We start from the raw sequence: 16,270 nt of genomic DNA, 5'->3' as shown, positions 1-16,270 counted from the left end.
CGTGCTTCTTCCGGGGTTAGTCGTCCGTCGTGGCGGATGAAACGCCAGAGGAGAAAGCGAAAGGGGAACAAAACGACCGGCGCGAATATCAGAGATTCGCCCTTTCGGAAGAAAATCATTCCTGCCCGTTGAATTTCCCGCCTGGGGAATTCACTCCAATTTGCAATCGGTTGTCCGATCGTTTGTAATTTAATTGTTTAAACGGAGGTGCAACTGTAGTTGGCCACGTTGCGCTGGCAACTGATTGCGGACCATAACGAGCGACCGAAACATACACAATAATTTGTCGCTTTCTTTTTCAACTCGTCGGTATGATATTACTGGATAGAAATTACTGAGAAGTAATAAATTTATTATTTGCTTTTTGCCTATTTTGTTTTACTTAAATATATTTAAAGCTGAGGAAATATTACAATTTTGGGACAAAAAATTCTCGACGTGCGTGGCCTCGAAAATTGGCGTCGTTCTAGCGCAAGATGTAAGAGTAAAAAACATCTGTCGATGCAACTGTTGCAGCATTTTTGTTTCTTGCTGATTTCGATACGAGCTTTGATAATTTTCATTCATCGTGTCACATTTTCAATACGTTTTTAATTGAACTTCGTAAAAGAAGTAATACAACTATATTTAACAGTCGATGCTTTTGGATTTAAGAATTCTTGGATTCAAGCAACCATTGCGACACTTTTGTTTCCCAATGACTTTGAGAAGTTTAATTGATCGTATAATGTTTTGAATACGTTTGTAATTCAACTCCGTAAAAAAGTAACGCAATTATATTCAATAGTCGATAATCGGAAGAGTAAAATACTTCCGTTGAACTATTTGTTGTACTTTTACTTCTCGGATCGAAAATTGTTTTGCAAGAGTTTAGAAAAAAAGGAAAATAATCAACATATTCATAATTGTATGTAAATATTTAACAGTCGGTGATATTGATTGCAAAAGTAACAAATTTTGTCAAAATAGTTTCATAGATCGTGAAATAATCTTTTTGATTCAATTAAATTTTATGTCAAAAATCTTCGTTAAATCTTTCCAAAATATTACAAATCCCGCTAATGACTGTAAAATCGAAATATAAAACAATTCACGGATCGTAGCAGGGTTTGTAATCATTCAATTACTAATTGCTCGTTACAAAGTCGCATCAGCGCGCATTATACCGAAGAGCACGGACATTCGTTTCCCCCGACTTCATCGAAACGCTGGCAAAACCACCCGCGCGGTCTCGCCCACGCAAAAACCGCCCGCATACGAGGCCTGTTCGTTATTGTGCGCTGTTTAACACGTTGCTGCCTTCCAATTACCTCGTACAAATGACGCAATAATTTCACGAAGGTTATTGTCGACGGTAGAGCGACGCCGTTGATCAGAGGCCAATTAAAGAGTCGCAACGCCATTAAAGTCGGCCAATAAATCAACGACGTGGGAAGAAAATAAAAGAAAGAAAAACAAAATTTCCCGGACATTAATTTCTCTTTTGTCCGCTCGTTCGCTGATCCTTCAGAAAATTGCCAATCTTTTCTGTCTTTTTGTTTTTCTTTTTTGCACGATCGACGATCAGTCAGAGGGGAATTAATAAAATCGAGGAGACGAAGGAAAAAAACAGATACAACACGATCGATCATCCGTGCTTAAAGTTGCCCAGGCTGCGATAAGTAATTGTCAGCGGCTCGAAAAAAAAAGCGCGGAGATTTTCGGGGGAATCTGTTTCTCAAGCTGCGGCCCCATTCCCTCTTCAAAACGTAATTTACGGCTCTGCGAGCCAGCCGACATCCATCAAGCTCGGAGGGGGGAAAAAATAGCTTCCCGATCTGGTCGCAGCTGACTCCGATCATAAGAATCGAGAATTCGAGTGCCGGTGTACAACTGGATCTGTAATACGACGCCTTCGAATATATGGCGATACATAAAATGATTGAATGAGTCTCGAGCAGGCGCTGGGGTCGTCGTTCACGTTGCGAATTGCTCAAGTTTCACGTTTCCGATAGTAAATTTTTCGATGGCACATTTTATATAATATGTATAAAATATATACTATTATTATAATATATATATAATATACAATTTATTACAATGAAAGATAAACGCTGCAGGTTCTATAAAAACGTAAAATTAAATTCACGTTCGTGAAAATTTGAGAAAAATTTTTAATATTCGCTCGAAATTGTAAAGGTTAGTTAGAAATTTTGTTCTGAATCTCTGTGTACGAGCCGTAGAACTTTTTCTTTCTCAATAAATATCTCGTAAAATTTCTAATGCAAGTTTGACATTTCCATTCGAAAAGGGAACATTATTTTTTTTCTTTTTCTGTCAGACTTATCGAGGATTTTATCCATTATCCAGCGCGGTTGCGACGCGTGAAAATCTGGAATACGAAACGCGGCGACCGTGCTATCGAGAGCGAGCGATATGAAGAACAGCTCGTGCAACCTATAAGCGAGTCCCAATCAATTTTCGTTATCGTTAAACCGGATATACCGTGGCGTACAATACACCAACGTATCGACTCCTGTATTTTACCAGCGACTTAATCTATTTGTAAATTTATTTCAATCTCCCGGAATGGTGAACGAAACTGTTCAGTGCAAATTTGCCGTCACTGTGTTGATTACTGCTGCGCGAAAATTTCAGTGTTCCTCTAAAGAACTTCTGGAGAAAACGATATTTCGAAACAGATTGTTCCACCGAAATAATTTATGAAACTCGTAAAACCACGTTTGGCTCTCGTTCTTTCACGTAGTTCCCCTGTTTATATAAAAATATATATTTTATATATATATTATAATATATAATATATATTTTATATACAAATATATAAATATATATATGTATATTTATTAATATATATAATATATAAATATATAATAAATATATAATATATGTATATTTATTAATATATATAATATATAAATATATAATAAATATATAATATATGTATATTTATTAATATATATTATATAAATATATAATAAAGATATAATATATGTATATTTTATATACAAACATATAAATATAATATATATTTTATATACAAATATTCATCGCTCTTTCACCCCTCGCAATGAACCACTCGCAAACAAAAACCAAAACGTATGAAAACAGAGGGAATTCATCATCGTCACAATTTTTCTCCCTTTCAGTCGTAGTACCATGGAGTGCCATTAATTTCCCAGCAGTCGATACGTTCGAAAGAATCGACTTGGCCAGCGTTCGTCCATTTATTGACGCTCCTTTCACGTTTTTGTATCCACATCGTGCGTCGCGCAACACCCGAGGACACACATGCTCGTGCAACTTCCAACACAGGCACGGCTAGCTATTTACGCGCCCTACGATCGCTACGCAACGCAGATTTCGCCCGGAGGCAACGCGACACCAAGCTTGAAGCTCTCGCGTTGAAGCTCTCGCAATTTCCAGGGCCGGAGGCTGGCTGCTGCCATCAAAACGCGGCACGCAAAGCTCGGGGAGCTCGTGATTACGACACTGGTTGCAAAACAGGGGACCAGAAGCTTAATCATCCGACTAACACCGACGTAGTTCGGGAAATTCAAGCTTCGAGCGTTAGGTGGGCGCGGGTGATCGGTGATCGACGACGCATAAATCGACGATCTGACAAATCCCTGGCTTTGCCTGTCGTCTTTTTTCCTCCCATCGGCGTCGTTATAAGAGTATTAGGCTATCGAATGATTTGGCTTCTGGGTCGCGCGTGTCACTCCTCCGATTGGTTGACGGCTTCAACCTTGTTTCCATTGCATTTTCCATGCACAGAGTTCTATAAATTGCGATGCATTTCTACTTTGAGAGTTAACATTTCTTTTGTTTCTTTCCAACATTCCTGGACTCAATCGTGCAATTTGGGATTGATGTTACTTTTGTATATTTAAATGAAGCGTTTAAATGTTTAAATATTTAAGTGTGTACGTAAAATTTAGAAGTGACTCGAAACAGCTTTGTATGAATTTTAAATACACTTTTTGGAGGGTTTGCTTTAATTCTTGACGTGCGACAGATAAATATACATTGTAAATTTAAATAAAACGTTTAAATATTTAAGCGTTTATGTTGTAAGATTTAGAAGTGACTCGAAGCAGCTTTGTATGAATTTTTCGAGGATTTATTTTAATTCTTGATGTGTGACACACAAACTTATATTTAATGACAAATTTTATATCAAATTTGACGTAATGGTGCATTTAATACACTAAATGTGTAGTACACTGAAGTAGTCAAGCGCGTTAAGTAGAATAGAGACTCATTTGTCAGACAAGTATTCAAAATCAATTTTTTCGAAAACCGAGTTTCATATTGTATACTTTCGATTCGTGTAGCCTTTCATTCACCTTTTCGACACTTTTACTATCACAGATCACTCGGTATATGTGTGTATGTATATATATATATATATATATATATATTAAGGAGCGTGTGTTGGTAACGTTAAATATTTAGCTTCTGTGAGGGATGCAGGTGCTAAGTGAAGCTTAACGTTATTAGCCGCTGTCTGGAAGGTTCATAACGATCAGCATCAAATTACGGTGTCCCCTACCGTTGATAAGTACTTAGTAGCTTGCCCCGAGATACCAAAAGTACGGTTTTTATCGTTTTAACGGCTAGACGCTCGATTAAAGAAGACAGAGTCCGATTACGATATCGAATACTTTCAATTAAACATTCTTTTGACGATCATTTTCACGAGAAATTCGATAATATATTTTTAAAGATTTCGAAATACAATTTGTTACATTCGTGTTCGAAATGTAATTAGGAGAAACAACAAATGTTCACGAAGATCTGTTGGAAAAACAATTGGAGAACTATCTCGAAAGAAATTTTCAACGATACCTTTGGAAGAAAGTAGAAAATAAGAAACACGATTAAAGCGTACCTTCCAAGATATTATTCAGCATGTCTTCTTTAAGAGAAAGTTCTACAACAGTCGAATCACGTAACTATTAGGTACGTAACTGTCGAACTCGTGATGTAGTCAGTATGCCTAACTATTCAATAAAAAAAAGAAAGAAACAATGCATCATCATCGTCTTTCAAAATTATCAACAGTCTCAAACACCCGCTTCGTATAAAAAAACTTATCTGCTTTACAGTGTCACAAGCTTGGTTTGCGATGTCAAAGATAGTAACAAACAGCTCGAATTTTCACGCCATGGACTACCACAGATTTCAATAATCAGAACACTGTCAAATTGGATGCAAAATGGCTTGCAATTTAATTCTGGCTGCGTCAGATGAAATAAAGCATCCACCCTCGCTCGGTTGATGCGTTAACAGATATTGCAAAGCGTTCTGAATCAAGTTGACGTGCGAAAGAGGATCAGCCAATTTTCGTTTCATCGTCCGACATCCGAATAATTGCTTCGTGTCAAATTGATTTTCGTTGGATAGACACTACACGACGAAGCCTTTCGTCGAACGAAAAAAGGAGAAAAATTGAGACTCACCGAACAACGCGGGCGGCTCGACGTCTCGCATCGACAGGCTGGATGATGCCTGAGACCCGCTTGATTCCGTGCTCTGCATGCATCGTAGCCTTCTTCTCAGTTTCGGCATGTCGAACGGCAGGTCCCTGAGATCGACGCTGGTCGCGCTGCCAGACGTGGTGGCGTCCTGCTGCATGAGCAGCCGCCGCCTCCTCAGCTTCGGCATGTCGAAAGGCAGATCGGACAGCTCCGGCTCGTTGTCCACGAGATTGATGTTGTCCAACTGCGGTTTCAACAAGTGGAAGCCGAACGGTTTGCACTTGATGCCGGCCCGTGACTCGATCGAGATACCGCTGTCCGACCCCTGGATCTCCGCATCGCCCGACGACGAGGACTGCAGCGCCAGATTGATCAGATTCTTGTTCTGCGGCGTGCGCCTCTTCTTGAACGACGTGTCCATCGGCGATGTCACGGAGTTGGTGTTGGTGTTGCCGGTGTTTGTGTTGGTGTTGTTCGACGCGGTCACGTTGTTCTCCGTGGTCACGTTCTCCTCCGGCGATGCTTTCTGCGAGTTGTTGTTGCGATTGTTGTCGGAGGTCTCGGACGCGGGCTCCTGCGACGATTTGTCAGAGATCGGCGACAGTATGTGCAGCTTGTTGGCGTGATGAGTGAGGAAGGCGGTCATCGACGGCTGCTGATGATGATGGTAGCAATTGGTGCTGCCGCTGTCGGAGCTGTGGGAGCTGAGACTGGTGCTGTGACGGCTCTCCGAGCTGCTAGTGGATCTGTTGCCCTCGCTGGTGCTGCTCCGTAACGACTCCATGCTACCTCCGCTGCTGCTGGTGGCCATGCTCTCCGTGCTCGAATACCCGGGTCTGCGTCTACTAGTCCGCAACTTGAACTCCAACAGGCCGACGTCCCTGCGAGGTCGTAACAGATCGCTCTCGGCCTCGTGGGGCCTGCCCTTGAACTCCATGATCGGTTTGCTCTCGCGGATCAGGCTGCGCGGTCGTTGCCGCTCCTCCCGCGGCCTGCCTTTGAACTCAAGGATCAGCTCCTTGTCGAAACGTCGCCCCTGAGACGACTCCAACGACACGCTGTCCTGAGCGAAACTCTTCGGTCTGCTTTTGATCTCGAGGATGCTGCCCTCGCTGCTTTGAGGCGAGTCCTTCGCCCTCAGCAGAGACTTGACGGGCAGCCGGAGATCCTTGAGGCGCGGATGGTCCGGTTGCGAGGGTAGATTCGGCGTGCTGCGTATGTTCAACAACAAGTGGTCACGGTTGCCGTGAAATTTGGCGGGCAACGGTGCCGTGGATGGAGGCGACGGTGTATAACCCCGGGCCGGTAATCTCGGCGACCCGGTTTTCTCGTCGCTGGAATTGATCTGGAGGGATTCGATGTCCTGGGACAGAGTAGAAATATTGTCTGATTGCTGCTGTTGCTGCTGCTGCTGCTGCTGCTGTTGCTGAAGACGGCTCGGAATTGGTTTTGGGCGGAGAAGTACGACCTTGCGTCGATCTTTGCTACTGTGGGACTGACCAGCGTACAGGGCTTGCTGCTGTTGCTGTTGTTGTTGTTGCTGCTGCTGCTGCTGCTGCTGCTTCGACGTGTCCGTCGACGAGCTCGTTCTGCTTACTGGTATCGCGCTGCTGCTTCTCATCTGTATTATCAAACGACATTTGGTTTTTTTCTCTTCCTCTTCTTCTTCATTTCTCAATGAAATCTTTTTCGTAAGTTTTCGAGGCACGGGAGAATTAATTAATTGTCGCGGATCTTTCGAGTATATGGAGAGTTAGTTCGCACAATACGAAGATATAATTAGCCTGTCTAATGAGCGAATTATACGGCTCGACCGCAATTAAAGTCCAATTTGCGCGTGATAGGGAGAGATTGATAGTTCGTGTTCCGAAATCCCGTAACATTTTGAGCTATATTGGACTTTAATTGCTTTTCATTAAAGACCCCTCGCTTTCCTAATATCGCGGCGCAGGGCCAACTCGGGGAAATGAATCCTAAAACGCAAATGTTTCCGTAAAAACGGTACAATTGTAAATAACCGGGAGTATTAGAACATATGTAACTAAACTTTCAAAAGAAAAAGAAAAGACAGAATTAATCAGACCCGATCAATCACAGTTCTATGCTTAAAAGTTAAGCAAACAAAAAACGTCTAGCAAGACGTCGATCTCGAATTAAACATAAAATTTGTAAAGCAATTCATCCTCTTTCGCAATAACATTGTTCTTCTCACTTTCACATTTTCATCATTATTTTTGTATTATATTATATTATATTTTTACCTTTTCTTCCCTTAATGCTAACGTTTCAAGGATACGGTAAACGATTTTCGGCAATTCGTCCTCTTTCACAAATATTATCACCTTTTACCTCTACATTTTTGCACTTCGTTCTTTCTTTCTCTTTCTTTTCCTATATATATCCTCAACGTAGTTTCTTCTCTTTTCCCCACCAAGTAAGCAAATAAACGAGAGAGAAAGCGAAGGGGAAATCGGCACGTACCTGGGAATGCAGCACGGGATGATTGGTAACCCGATCGAGGTCGTCGAGGTCGTCGTCAGAGCGATTGACCTTGCAGTCGAAGGCCGTCTCGTAGAGGTGACGTTGCCTAGCCATCTCTTCCTCGTCTTCCTCCAGCTCCACGTCCACGTCCTCCTCCTCCTCTTCCTCACCCTCGTCCTCTCCCTCCACGTCGTCCTCGTCCTCGACGAGTATCGGCTGCGGGTCTATCCTCCGTGTACGGCGTAGCTTGCGCACCTGGTGCCGCGTTAGCTGCGGCTGCCGTTGATCTAGCTCATCCTCCTCCTCTTCGGCCGATGCGACGCAAGTGCAAACGGTGGTCGGTAGGTCATGGCTCAACAGTCGATGCGGAGGCATGAGGGTGTGATCCCACTCGGTGATGATGCACGACGAGAGGATCTCGTTTCTGGCTGGGACAGCATGCTCGCTCCCCGACGTGGGGCTCACTAGATCCTGACTTTGATAATGCTGTTGTGATTGTAACGGATAGTGCTGCTGGTATAACTGTAACTGCAGCTGTAGCTGCTGTTGTTGCTGTGATTGCTGCTGTTGATAATGTTGCGACTGTAGCTGCTGCTGCTGCTGCTGCTGCTGCTGTTGTTGTTGTTGTTGCTGAGACGAATAGGAACCCCCATCACCCGCCACCGAGTTTCTCTTTGGTATACCGGGTGTTCGTGAACGTTCACCCGGTACGTCGAGACTGACGCTCTTTCTGTACCTGTTCGGCTGCGACTTGCTCACTTGCTCCGGTACCTTGAACAGATCACCGTAGTAATAGGGCGATGGATGACGGACCGGTTGATTAGGCTCGGTCGGCGACTGATCCGCGAGATGTACCAGGGCTACGCAGTCCACCGCAGCGATCCCGTCGGTCGAGTTCAAGTCTCTCTCTCTGTCTACTGACGGAGCGCGAGTCGAGGAAGACGCGTACAGGCTGTTCTTGCGCTTTCTGATGTCCACTCGACGACCATCCTCGTCATCCTCGCAGGAGGAGCCTGAGGCCGATGGATCTGCAACGAATAGAATACCAAATAGAATGCTCCGTGAGCGTCGTCCATTGTACGTGACATGTATCTACGCGCGTATCTTCGTGCAAGCTTCGGGGCCCTATTAATCTTGCCTTCGTACGACAAGCGTCATCCGGTTCTCATAAAGTTGGATGTACGCGATACACGTACGACGGAGAAGATGGGAAAATTCACGTCGAAGAATGTCGAAGGAAGGGTCCTGTGTACCTTTGGTAAAACGAAAACGACGCGGAATTTTCATAATCGTCCCCGTTATGAGAGCATCGGCTATACTCTAGACTGTTGGAAGAGAGTAGAGAGGGGGAGGCGAAATTGCCGTGAAATGGCAGGCTAGCCTCCTTAAAAATCACTTGTTCGCCCGGCGAGATATTACCGTAATGGTGTTTCTGGCCGGCTGACACGGCCTCTATCATCCTTCTATCCTCCCTCGTCGCGCACTTTTGCTCGTTTCGACGCGCCGGCTCGTTCGTAGATCGTCTCGTTCCCCGAGTTTACCGCCGTGTCACGAGCATCCTCGCGAAAAGAGAGAGAGAGAGAGAGAGAAAGAGAGAGAAAAAAAGGAAAACGGAAATCGGCTGGTTGGATCGAAGGTGGTGGGAAATTACGTGGACACCCGGTGCATTAGCGAAGCAACGTGCACGCGCGGTATAGACGAAAGGACTGGAGATAATGGGAGCATTATGCTCGGCCGGAGGGCTCCGCCGAAATCCTTCTCCGCTGCTCCTTAGCTGGGGTGGTAAGTACAAGAGGCACACCATAAACCACGCCAGAAGCTGTTTCTGACAGGAACCGCCTTCCCAGATCTCGCGAGAAACTTTCCCAAATGGAAGCAAAAAATTATTATCGGGATCCCTGTCTGATCTCTTGGGCGCCACTGTCTCGCTGAATCGTGCGAGATGTTTAATAGGATGTAGATCCTTCGACGATTTAAATTAACCCCCTATAGTCTGGTGCGACTGAGATCACGTACTGAGATCACTATGTCGACATCTTATTGATTTGTTCAATTTCTTTTCACCACGAGGTTATTTGTAACAAATAACGTCTCTTTGGTAGCAAATAATACTCTTGGTTAGCCATTATTGTCTCTAACCAATGTAAAGAAGTAAATGTTACCCCGAAAAAAATTTACAGGGCCATAGAGGATTAAAGCAATTCGATTAACTGCATTTTCTTGACATGAGAGTAACTTTACCTTTATTTGAAGATAATTGTTTTACTTTGAAGATAATTGATAAAATTATACCATTCATTTGAAGATAATTGTTCAAGCAGTAACCAGATTATAAATTAACACGAGGTATGTGATAATATTGACATAGACATAGAATGGAATGGATGTCTGACTAATAATATGTTACATCACTGACGACTCCTTCTCAAAGATATCCTTCCAAATAATGATAAGCAAGTCTACAAATTGATATGTTCATCTACGATATAATAACATTCAATTTATAATTTGTAAGTGATGTAAATATAAATGTCTGACTAATGATGCATTATATCACTATGAAGAACTAGTAGAATAAAATAGAATAAAATTTTCAGAAATATTTTTTCCAACGATATCGGAACAATAAATTAGCACAACGTTTATTTTCAACACAATAATATTCAATCTATAACCTCTGAAAACAAAAACGTCCGACTAATGATACGTTGTATCACTGACGAAGATTACTTAACATCAAATTATTCGTAACATCAATTTTTCTAAAAGACACTGAAACAATCACGGCTGTTTAAGCGTGATTCATAACTGCAGTAATAAAGGAACGAGGAAATATTAATTCTTTGGAGGGTAGGGGAGAGAGAAGCGCATGAATTTGCGTTGAGCATAGCGAATCAACTTACTACGTATTCAGGCAATTCATATATATATATATATATATATATATATATATATATATATATATATATATATATATATATATAATAAAAGACCGCACCTAAAAACGCGAAATGAGAAATTAATTCCTGAACAATGAATCTGCGAAATTATAACACGCGCGCGTTCCCTTTCACGAAATTACAGGGACGCCTCCGCACACTTCCTTTTCATCTTTCACCTTCCGATTTTATAACTCGCCCTACTACCGTCACAATGAACGATGGAGCGTACGAAGATTGAATCGAACCATTCATCCCGCAGGAAGGACAAAGCATTCGTCTATAGAGGAATCTTCGAAAAAGTAAGAAAGCAGAAGCGGGGAGAGAATTATCTAATTAATTGACTATCCATTCAAATCTGTATTTGAATTTTTTATGATTGTATATAATAATATTACAATGAAAGTACTTATTGTTGTACAATAATACAATTGTATATTACAATACAGAAAAGAAACTCAGAGGAATTTGTGAAAAAATGACAGGACAAAAGCGAGGAAAGAATTCTTTTTTAATTAATTAACTCGTCATCATCGAAGCCTGTATTTGAATTTTTCATTATGTAAAAAGGACAAAGGATTCATCAATAAGGAAATTTTCGAAAAAATGAAAGGGCAGAAATAAAGAGAATTTTCTAATTAATTAACTAACATGACCATCATCCTGTACTTGAATTTTTCATGACTGATATATAAATGGTCAAAATAACCATTTTCCTAGTAAGAAATGTTTAAGGTAGATTAAAAATGGAATGTTGAACGTGAAGTAGAAATTGTGTAATTGCTTTTATGAATTTAATACGTGAAATTTAATACGTGAAATGTTCGAAGACACGAGAAGGCTGTTCGCAAGTGAAAAAAAAAAAAAAAGATCACCTTGCAACCGCTCGATGAGCATGGCGAATTGATGCATTGTTGAAATGGCGCACGCCCGAAACGTCCATCATGTTTCCGTGTCAACGACGTTAACGTTCATGTTGGATGCACAAAAAAAAAAAAAAAAGAAAGGAAAACGAAAGTACGATATCTCTCTTGAAGCTTCACAGCGATATCGGTGGGAACGTTGCTCGTGAACTACTGACATTTTGGAATTTATACAGGAATAAAGAGAGTGTTGTTGCTTTCCAAAATTAATTCTCATCAACAGGAAAGAAATTCCGTAATTTCCTTTTCGAAAAGAAAATTCGAGACAAATCCAACGATACCGAAACAATAAATTAACACGATGTTTATTTTCAACGCAATAATATTCAATCTATAACCTCTGAAAACAGAAACGTCTGACTAATGATACATTGTATCACTAACGAAGATGCAAAATTAGTGTTATTATTACTACTATAATGTAAACTATATATATCTTTCCCAGCTTAATATAACTAATTTTGAAACAAATTTAAGATGTTATATTTTCCAACGATACCGAAACAATAAATTAACACGATGTTTACTTTCAACGCAATAATATTCAATCTATAACCTCTGAAAACAGAAACGTCTGACTAATGATACATTGTATCACTAACGAAGATGCAAAATTAGTGTTATTATTACTACTATAATGTAAACTATATATATCTTTCCCAGCTTAATATAACTAATTTTGAAACAAATTTAAGATGTTATATTTTCCAACGATACCGAAACAATAAATTAACACGATGTTTACTTTCAACGCAATAATATTCAATCTATAACCTCTGAAAACAGAAACGTCTGACTAATGATACATTGTATCACTAACGAAGATGCAAAATTAACGTTATTACTATTATAATGTAAACTATATATATCTTTCCCAGCTTGATATAACTAACTTTGAAATAAATTTAAGATATTATAACAATTTCCTAATGGTTTCCTAAATTTATTTCATTTACTGCGAGTGTCCTAATATTTTTCGAGGGGAGTGTACACGCGTGAATGTCCACGAAGTGTGCGCAACAAGGCCAGAAAGGACAGAGGAATTTTTTTAATATCCGTTAAACGCACGTTCCTCCCTCGACGCAGGTTACAAAGTACAATGAATATTGAAACAGAAGCGAATTCTTCGTAGCAAAAGAGAACTGCCCGTTGGCGGTTGCTTTATGAGTCGTCGCAGCATTCCTGTCAGATGGTGCTGTAAAACGAGCTGAAAACACAATGTAATATATAGTCCACGGTACGCCGACGAAAAATTATATCGCAGCGACAGCGTTCGGGAAGGGTTTAGACGCTTTGGTCGCCAAAGAATACGAGAGGTAGCATGAATATGCATCGGCAGCTGGCTCGTCCGGATTCGTTTTACGCAAGACGACACCGGATCAAATCTGGAGAGAAATAAACGTATTAAGGAAACCGTCTGCTCGTGCTGGTTGATTGCTTCCTAAACGGGAAATCGATATCACGCGGAGGGGCTCGTATCAAGCCAGAAGAAGGAAATTAAACGCGGACCCGCGACGTTCCCATCAAGAAAACGTCGTCAGCCATCGATTCGGATACAAATTAAATCGCTAATGCGATTGTTACGCGAGCAACAACCAAGGTTTTGCGAATGTTTCTTTTGTTCATCGAGGTGTTTCACGAAGTTATACCGACGAAGATTAAATTGTGCAAAGGAAACATCACTTGAAATGGAAGTTAATGTTGGAAGTAAAACAAAGAACTTTACTATACCTGTGTGTTAAATTATATGCTTAGTTGAACATAGTTTGAACACAGTGGATTTCTGAATTAGAAAATATGGAGGGAATAGGCGTCGCGTTTGAAATTCAGAGATCACGATCGTTATTTCCTCCGATTTTATAGACATCGGTAATTACAATTGTAACAAAGGAACGACGAGGATTAAAGTCGCTGGAACCATTGACACAAACTACTCGTTTACGCTTGAGCAATTACAATTACAATTACAATCTACTGAATTATAATGTGACTCGAAATCAACTAGTAGTACACTCGTTTGTAACTCGACCTTGATAAAATGATTTCATTACCAAAATGAATTCATTCTCAAACTTTTCGACAACTTTATTGCGTGATACTCTTGAAGCTACATTTTATCAAGCCATTTACGAAGCAGCATGACGAAAAATCGATGCAACATTTAACAAATTAAAGAAAGAAATTTTTCTATAAAAATACCATAGAAAATATTCCTAACAAGTAACCGCTCCAAATTAGATTTCAGAAATCGGCGAGAAAGCCAGGCGCATAATGGAAAGTTCGTTTGAGGTCGCTCGAAGCGCGATTAGTTGTGTCGCATGTGCACCATTTTCAATCATCCCCCCCTCATCGGATCAGCGGAACTCGTTCGACCAGTTTCGCTCGAAGGACGAGCACAGTGCACGTGTACACATACACGTACACATACACACGTTATCCTGGCGTAAGGCCAAATTGCACCGATATTAATTACCGATCGATAATCAGATTTGCGAGTTATCCGCATGCTGCAGAAAGGGAGCGAGAAAGTAACCGAACGTTACCGAGTCGTCGAATAACCGAATGAATTATAAAGCGAATATAGCTATAAAGCTGCTATCAGACTCGACCAAACGAATGATGCATACGTCGCAAGAACACAACTGGCTAGATGAAAACCGGTGGATAATTCCGGTAGGCGAGGGTGTATGTGAGCCAGTGAGCGGTCGTTTGAGCGCTTAGCGAGTGATGTATCGCGCACGAGAACACCGAGTGCGTAAACACGGCCGGCGTAAAGGTGGCCGTATTACGCGGTGAGTTATCGAGTAGCGCGAGTCGCAAGGGCAAACCGACGAGATCGATGCACACAATGGCGCGGGCGAAATGTTTGCTTGAACTCAGTGTTCTCGTTCACTGTTTGATGAACAACCATATTGATATGTTAATACATGCTAACACCTTACGACGGCAACTGGTTCGCGGACCATAACGAGCGACCGAACCGTATACAATAATACGTCGCTTTCTTTTTAAACTCGTCGACTATATCACTAGATAGAAATGACTGAGAAGTAATAAATTTATTATTTGCTTTGCCTATTTTGTTTTACTTAAATATATTTAAAGCTCAGAAAATATTACAATTTTGAGACAAAAAATTCTCGACGTCCGTGGCCTCGAAAATTGGCGTCATTCTAGCGCAAGAGATTAACAGTCGATGCTGTTGGATGTAAGAGCAAAAAAACATCTGTCGATGCAACTGTTTGTTTCTTGCTGATTTCCATACGAGCCTTGACAATTTTCATTGATCGTGTCACATTTTCAATACGTTTTTAATTGAACTTCGTAAAAGAAGTAGTGCAGCTGTATTTAACAGTCGATGCTTTTGGATTTAAGAATTCTTGGATTTAAGCAATTGCTGCGACATTTTTGTTTCTTAATGACTTTGAGAAGTTTAATTGATGATATGTTTTGAATACGTTTGTAATTCAACTCCATAAAAGAGTCCATTATTAAGAAGTAATAAACTTGTCATTTGTTTTGAGTGGGGTTACACTTAATATAATTGTACAAATTGTATATATTACATATTATATAAATTATATGTATTGCTTACATACTGTAGCATCAATGGTAAGTTTAACCCCTTGCGCTGGCAACTGGTTCGCGGACTGTAACGAGTAACCGAACCGAAAATTAATAGTTAAACTGAGAAACAAGTTAAAACTAAGAAAATGTAATTTGCGACAGAAAGTTCTCGACGTGCGTTAGTGGTTAAAGTACAGGAGTGTGGATTGATTAGGCTGAAATAATTGTAATTGACTGGTCGCAGCAAAGTATTTGATTAATATTCGTCAAAGTGTTGTAGTATTTATAATAGTTTGTATAATCATGAGGAATTTCAATGTATATTAAGATATATTTGTTATGGTTATCCACTTGATTCAGAAGAAATACGGAATCACATATTTCTCGAGAACTGAACTTGATCTGTATTCGCAGAAATTAGATAATCAAGTAAGAATAATATTTAGAATGACTAATGGACTTAAATTTCACTTTTTTAGAGCCATTTAAAACACGAAACCAGCATAAATCTACAGTTTCCACATTCTGGTACCATTAATCATTATTTGACAATTAGTAGAATCTCCACTGTCGACGATCGCGTAATAAGTAGTATGAGAAGTACAAGTCAGACGCCTCGAGGAGAGCAACGAGAAACGCACAGGAGAAATACACCGGGGTTGTGTAACACAGGCGTCAAGATAAAATTGAACTGAATCCTTATTATTCGTCTGCAGAAATTAGAAAATCGACTGAAAATAATATTTAGAATGACTAATGAAATAAACTGCACTTCTTTGCAGCTTTATAAAACACGAAACCAACATAAACTTACAACTTCTCTGTTCTGCATTCGTCTGCAGCAATAAGAAAATCGACTGAAAATAATATTTAGAATGAC

At 40.6% G+C, this 16,270-nt stretch overlaps 1 protein-coding gene across 1 annotated transcript in view; it reads right to left on the bottom strand.

Annotated features, from left to right (window-relative positions):
* Positions 1-16,270, bottom strand: part of LOC122531604 — a 326,339-nt gene that overhangs the window by 28,439 nt on the left and 281,630 nt on the right. The window contains exons 5-6 of the mRNA XM_043659652.1: positions 7,962-8,989; positions 5,463-7,101 (exon numbers count right to left, since the gene is read on the bottom strand). Of these exons, the coding sequence (XP_043515587.1) occupies positions 5,463-7,101; positions 7,962-8,989 (2,667 nt within the window). The remainder of the gene's footprint in view (positions 1-5,462; positions 7,102-7,961; positions 8,990-16,270) is intronic.

This window comes from Frieseomelitta varia, unplaced genomic scaffold, assembly GCF_011392965.1.
Source record: "Frieseomelitta varia isolate USP_RPSP 00005682 unplaced genomic scaffold, Fvar_1.2 scaffold_137, whole genome shotgun sequence".
Classification (NCBI taxonomy): Eukaryota; Metazoa; Arthropoda; class Insecta; order Hymenoptera; family Apidae; genus Frieseomelitta; species Frieseomelitta varia.
Note: the sequence above shows the minus strand (reverse complement) of the source record. Positions and strands in the feature narration are given on the sequence as shown.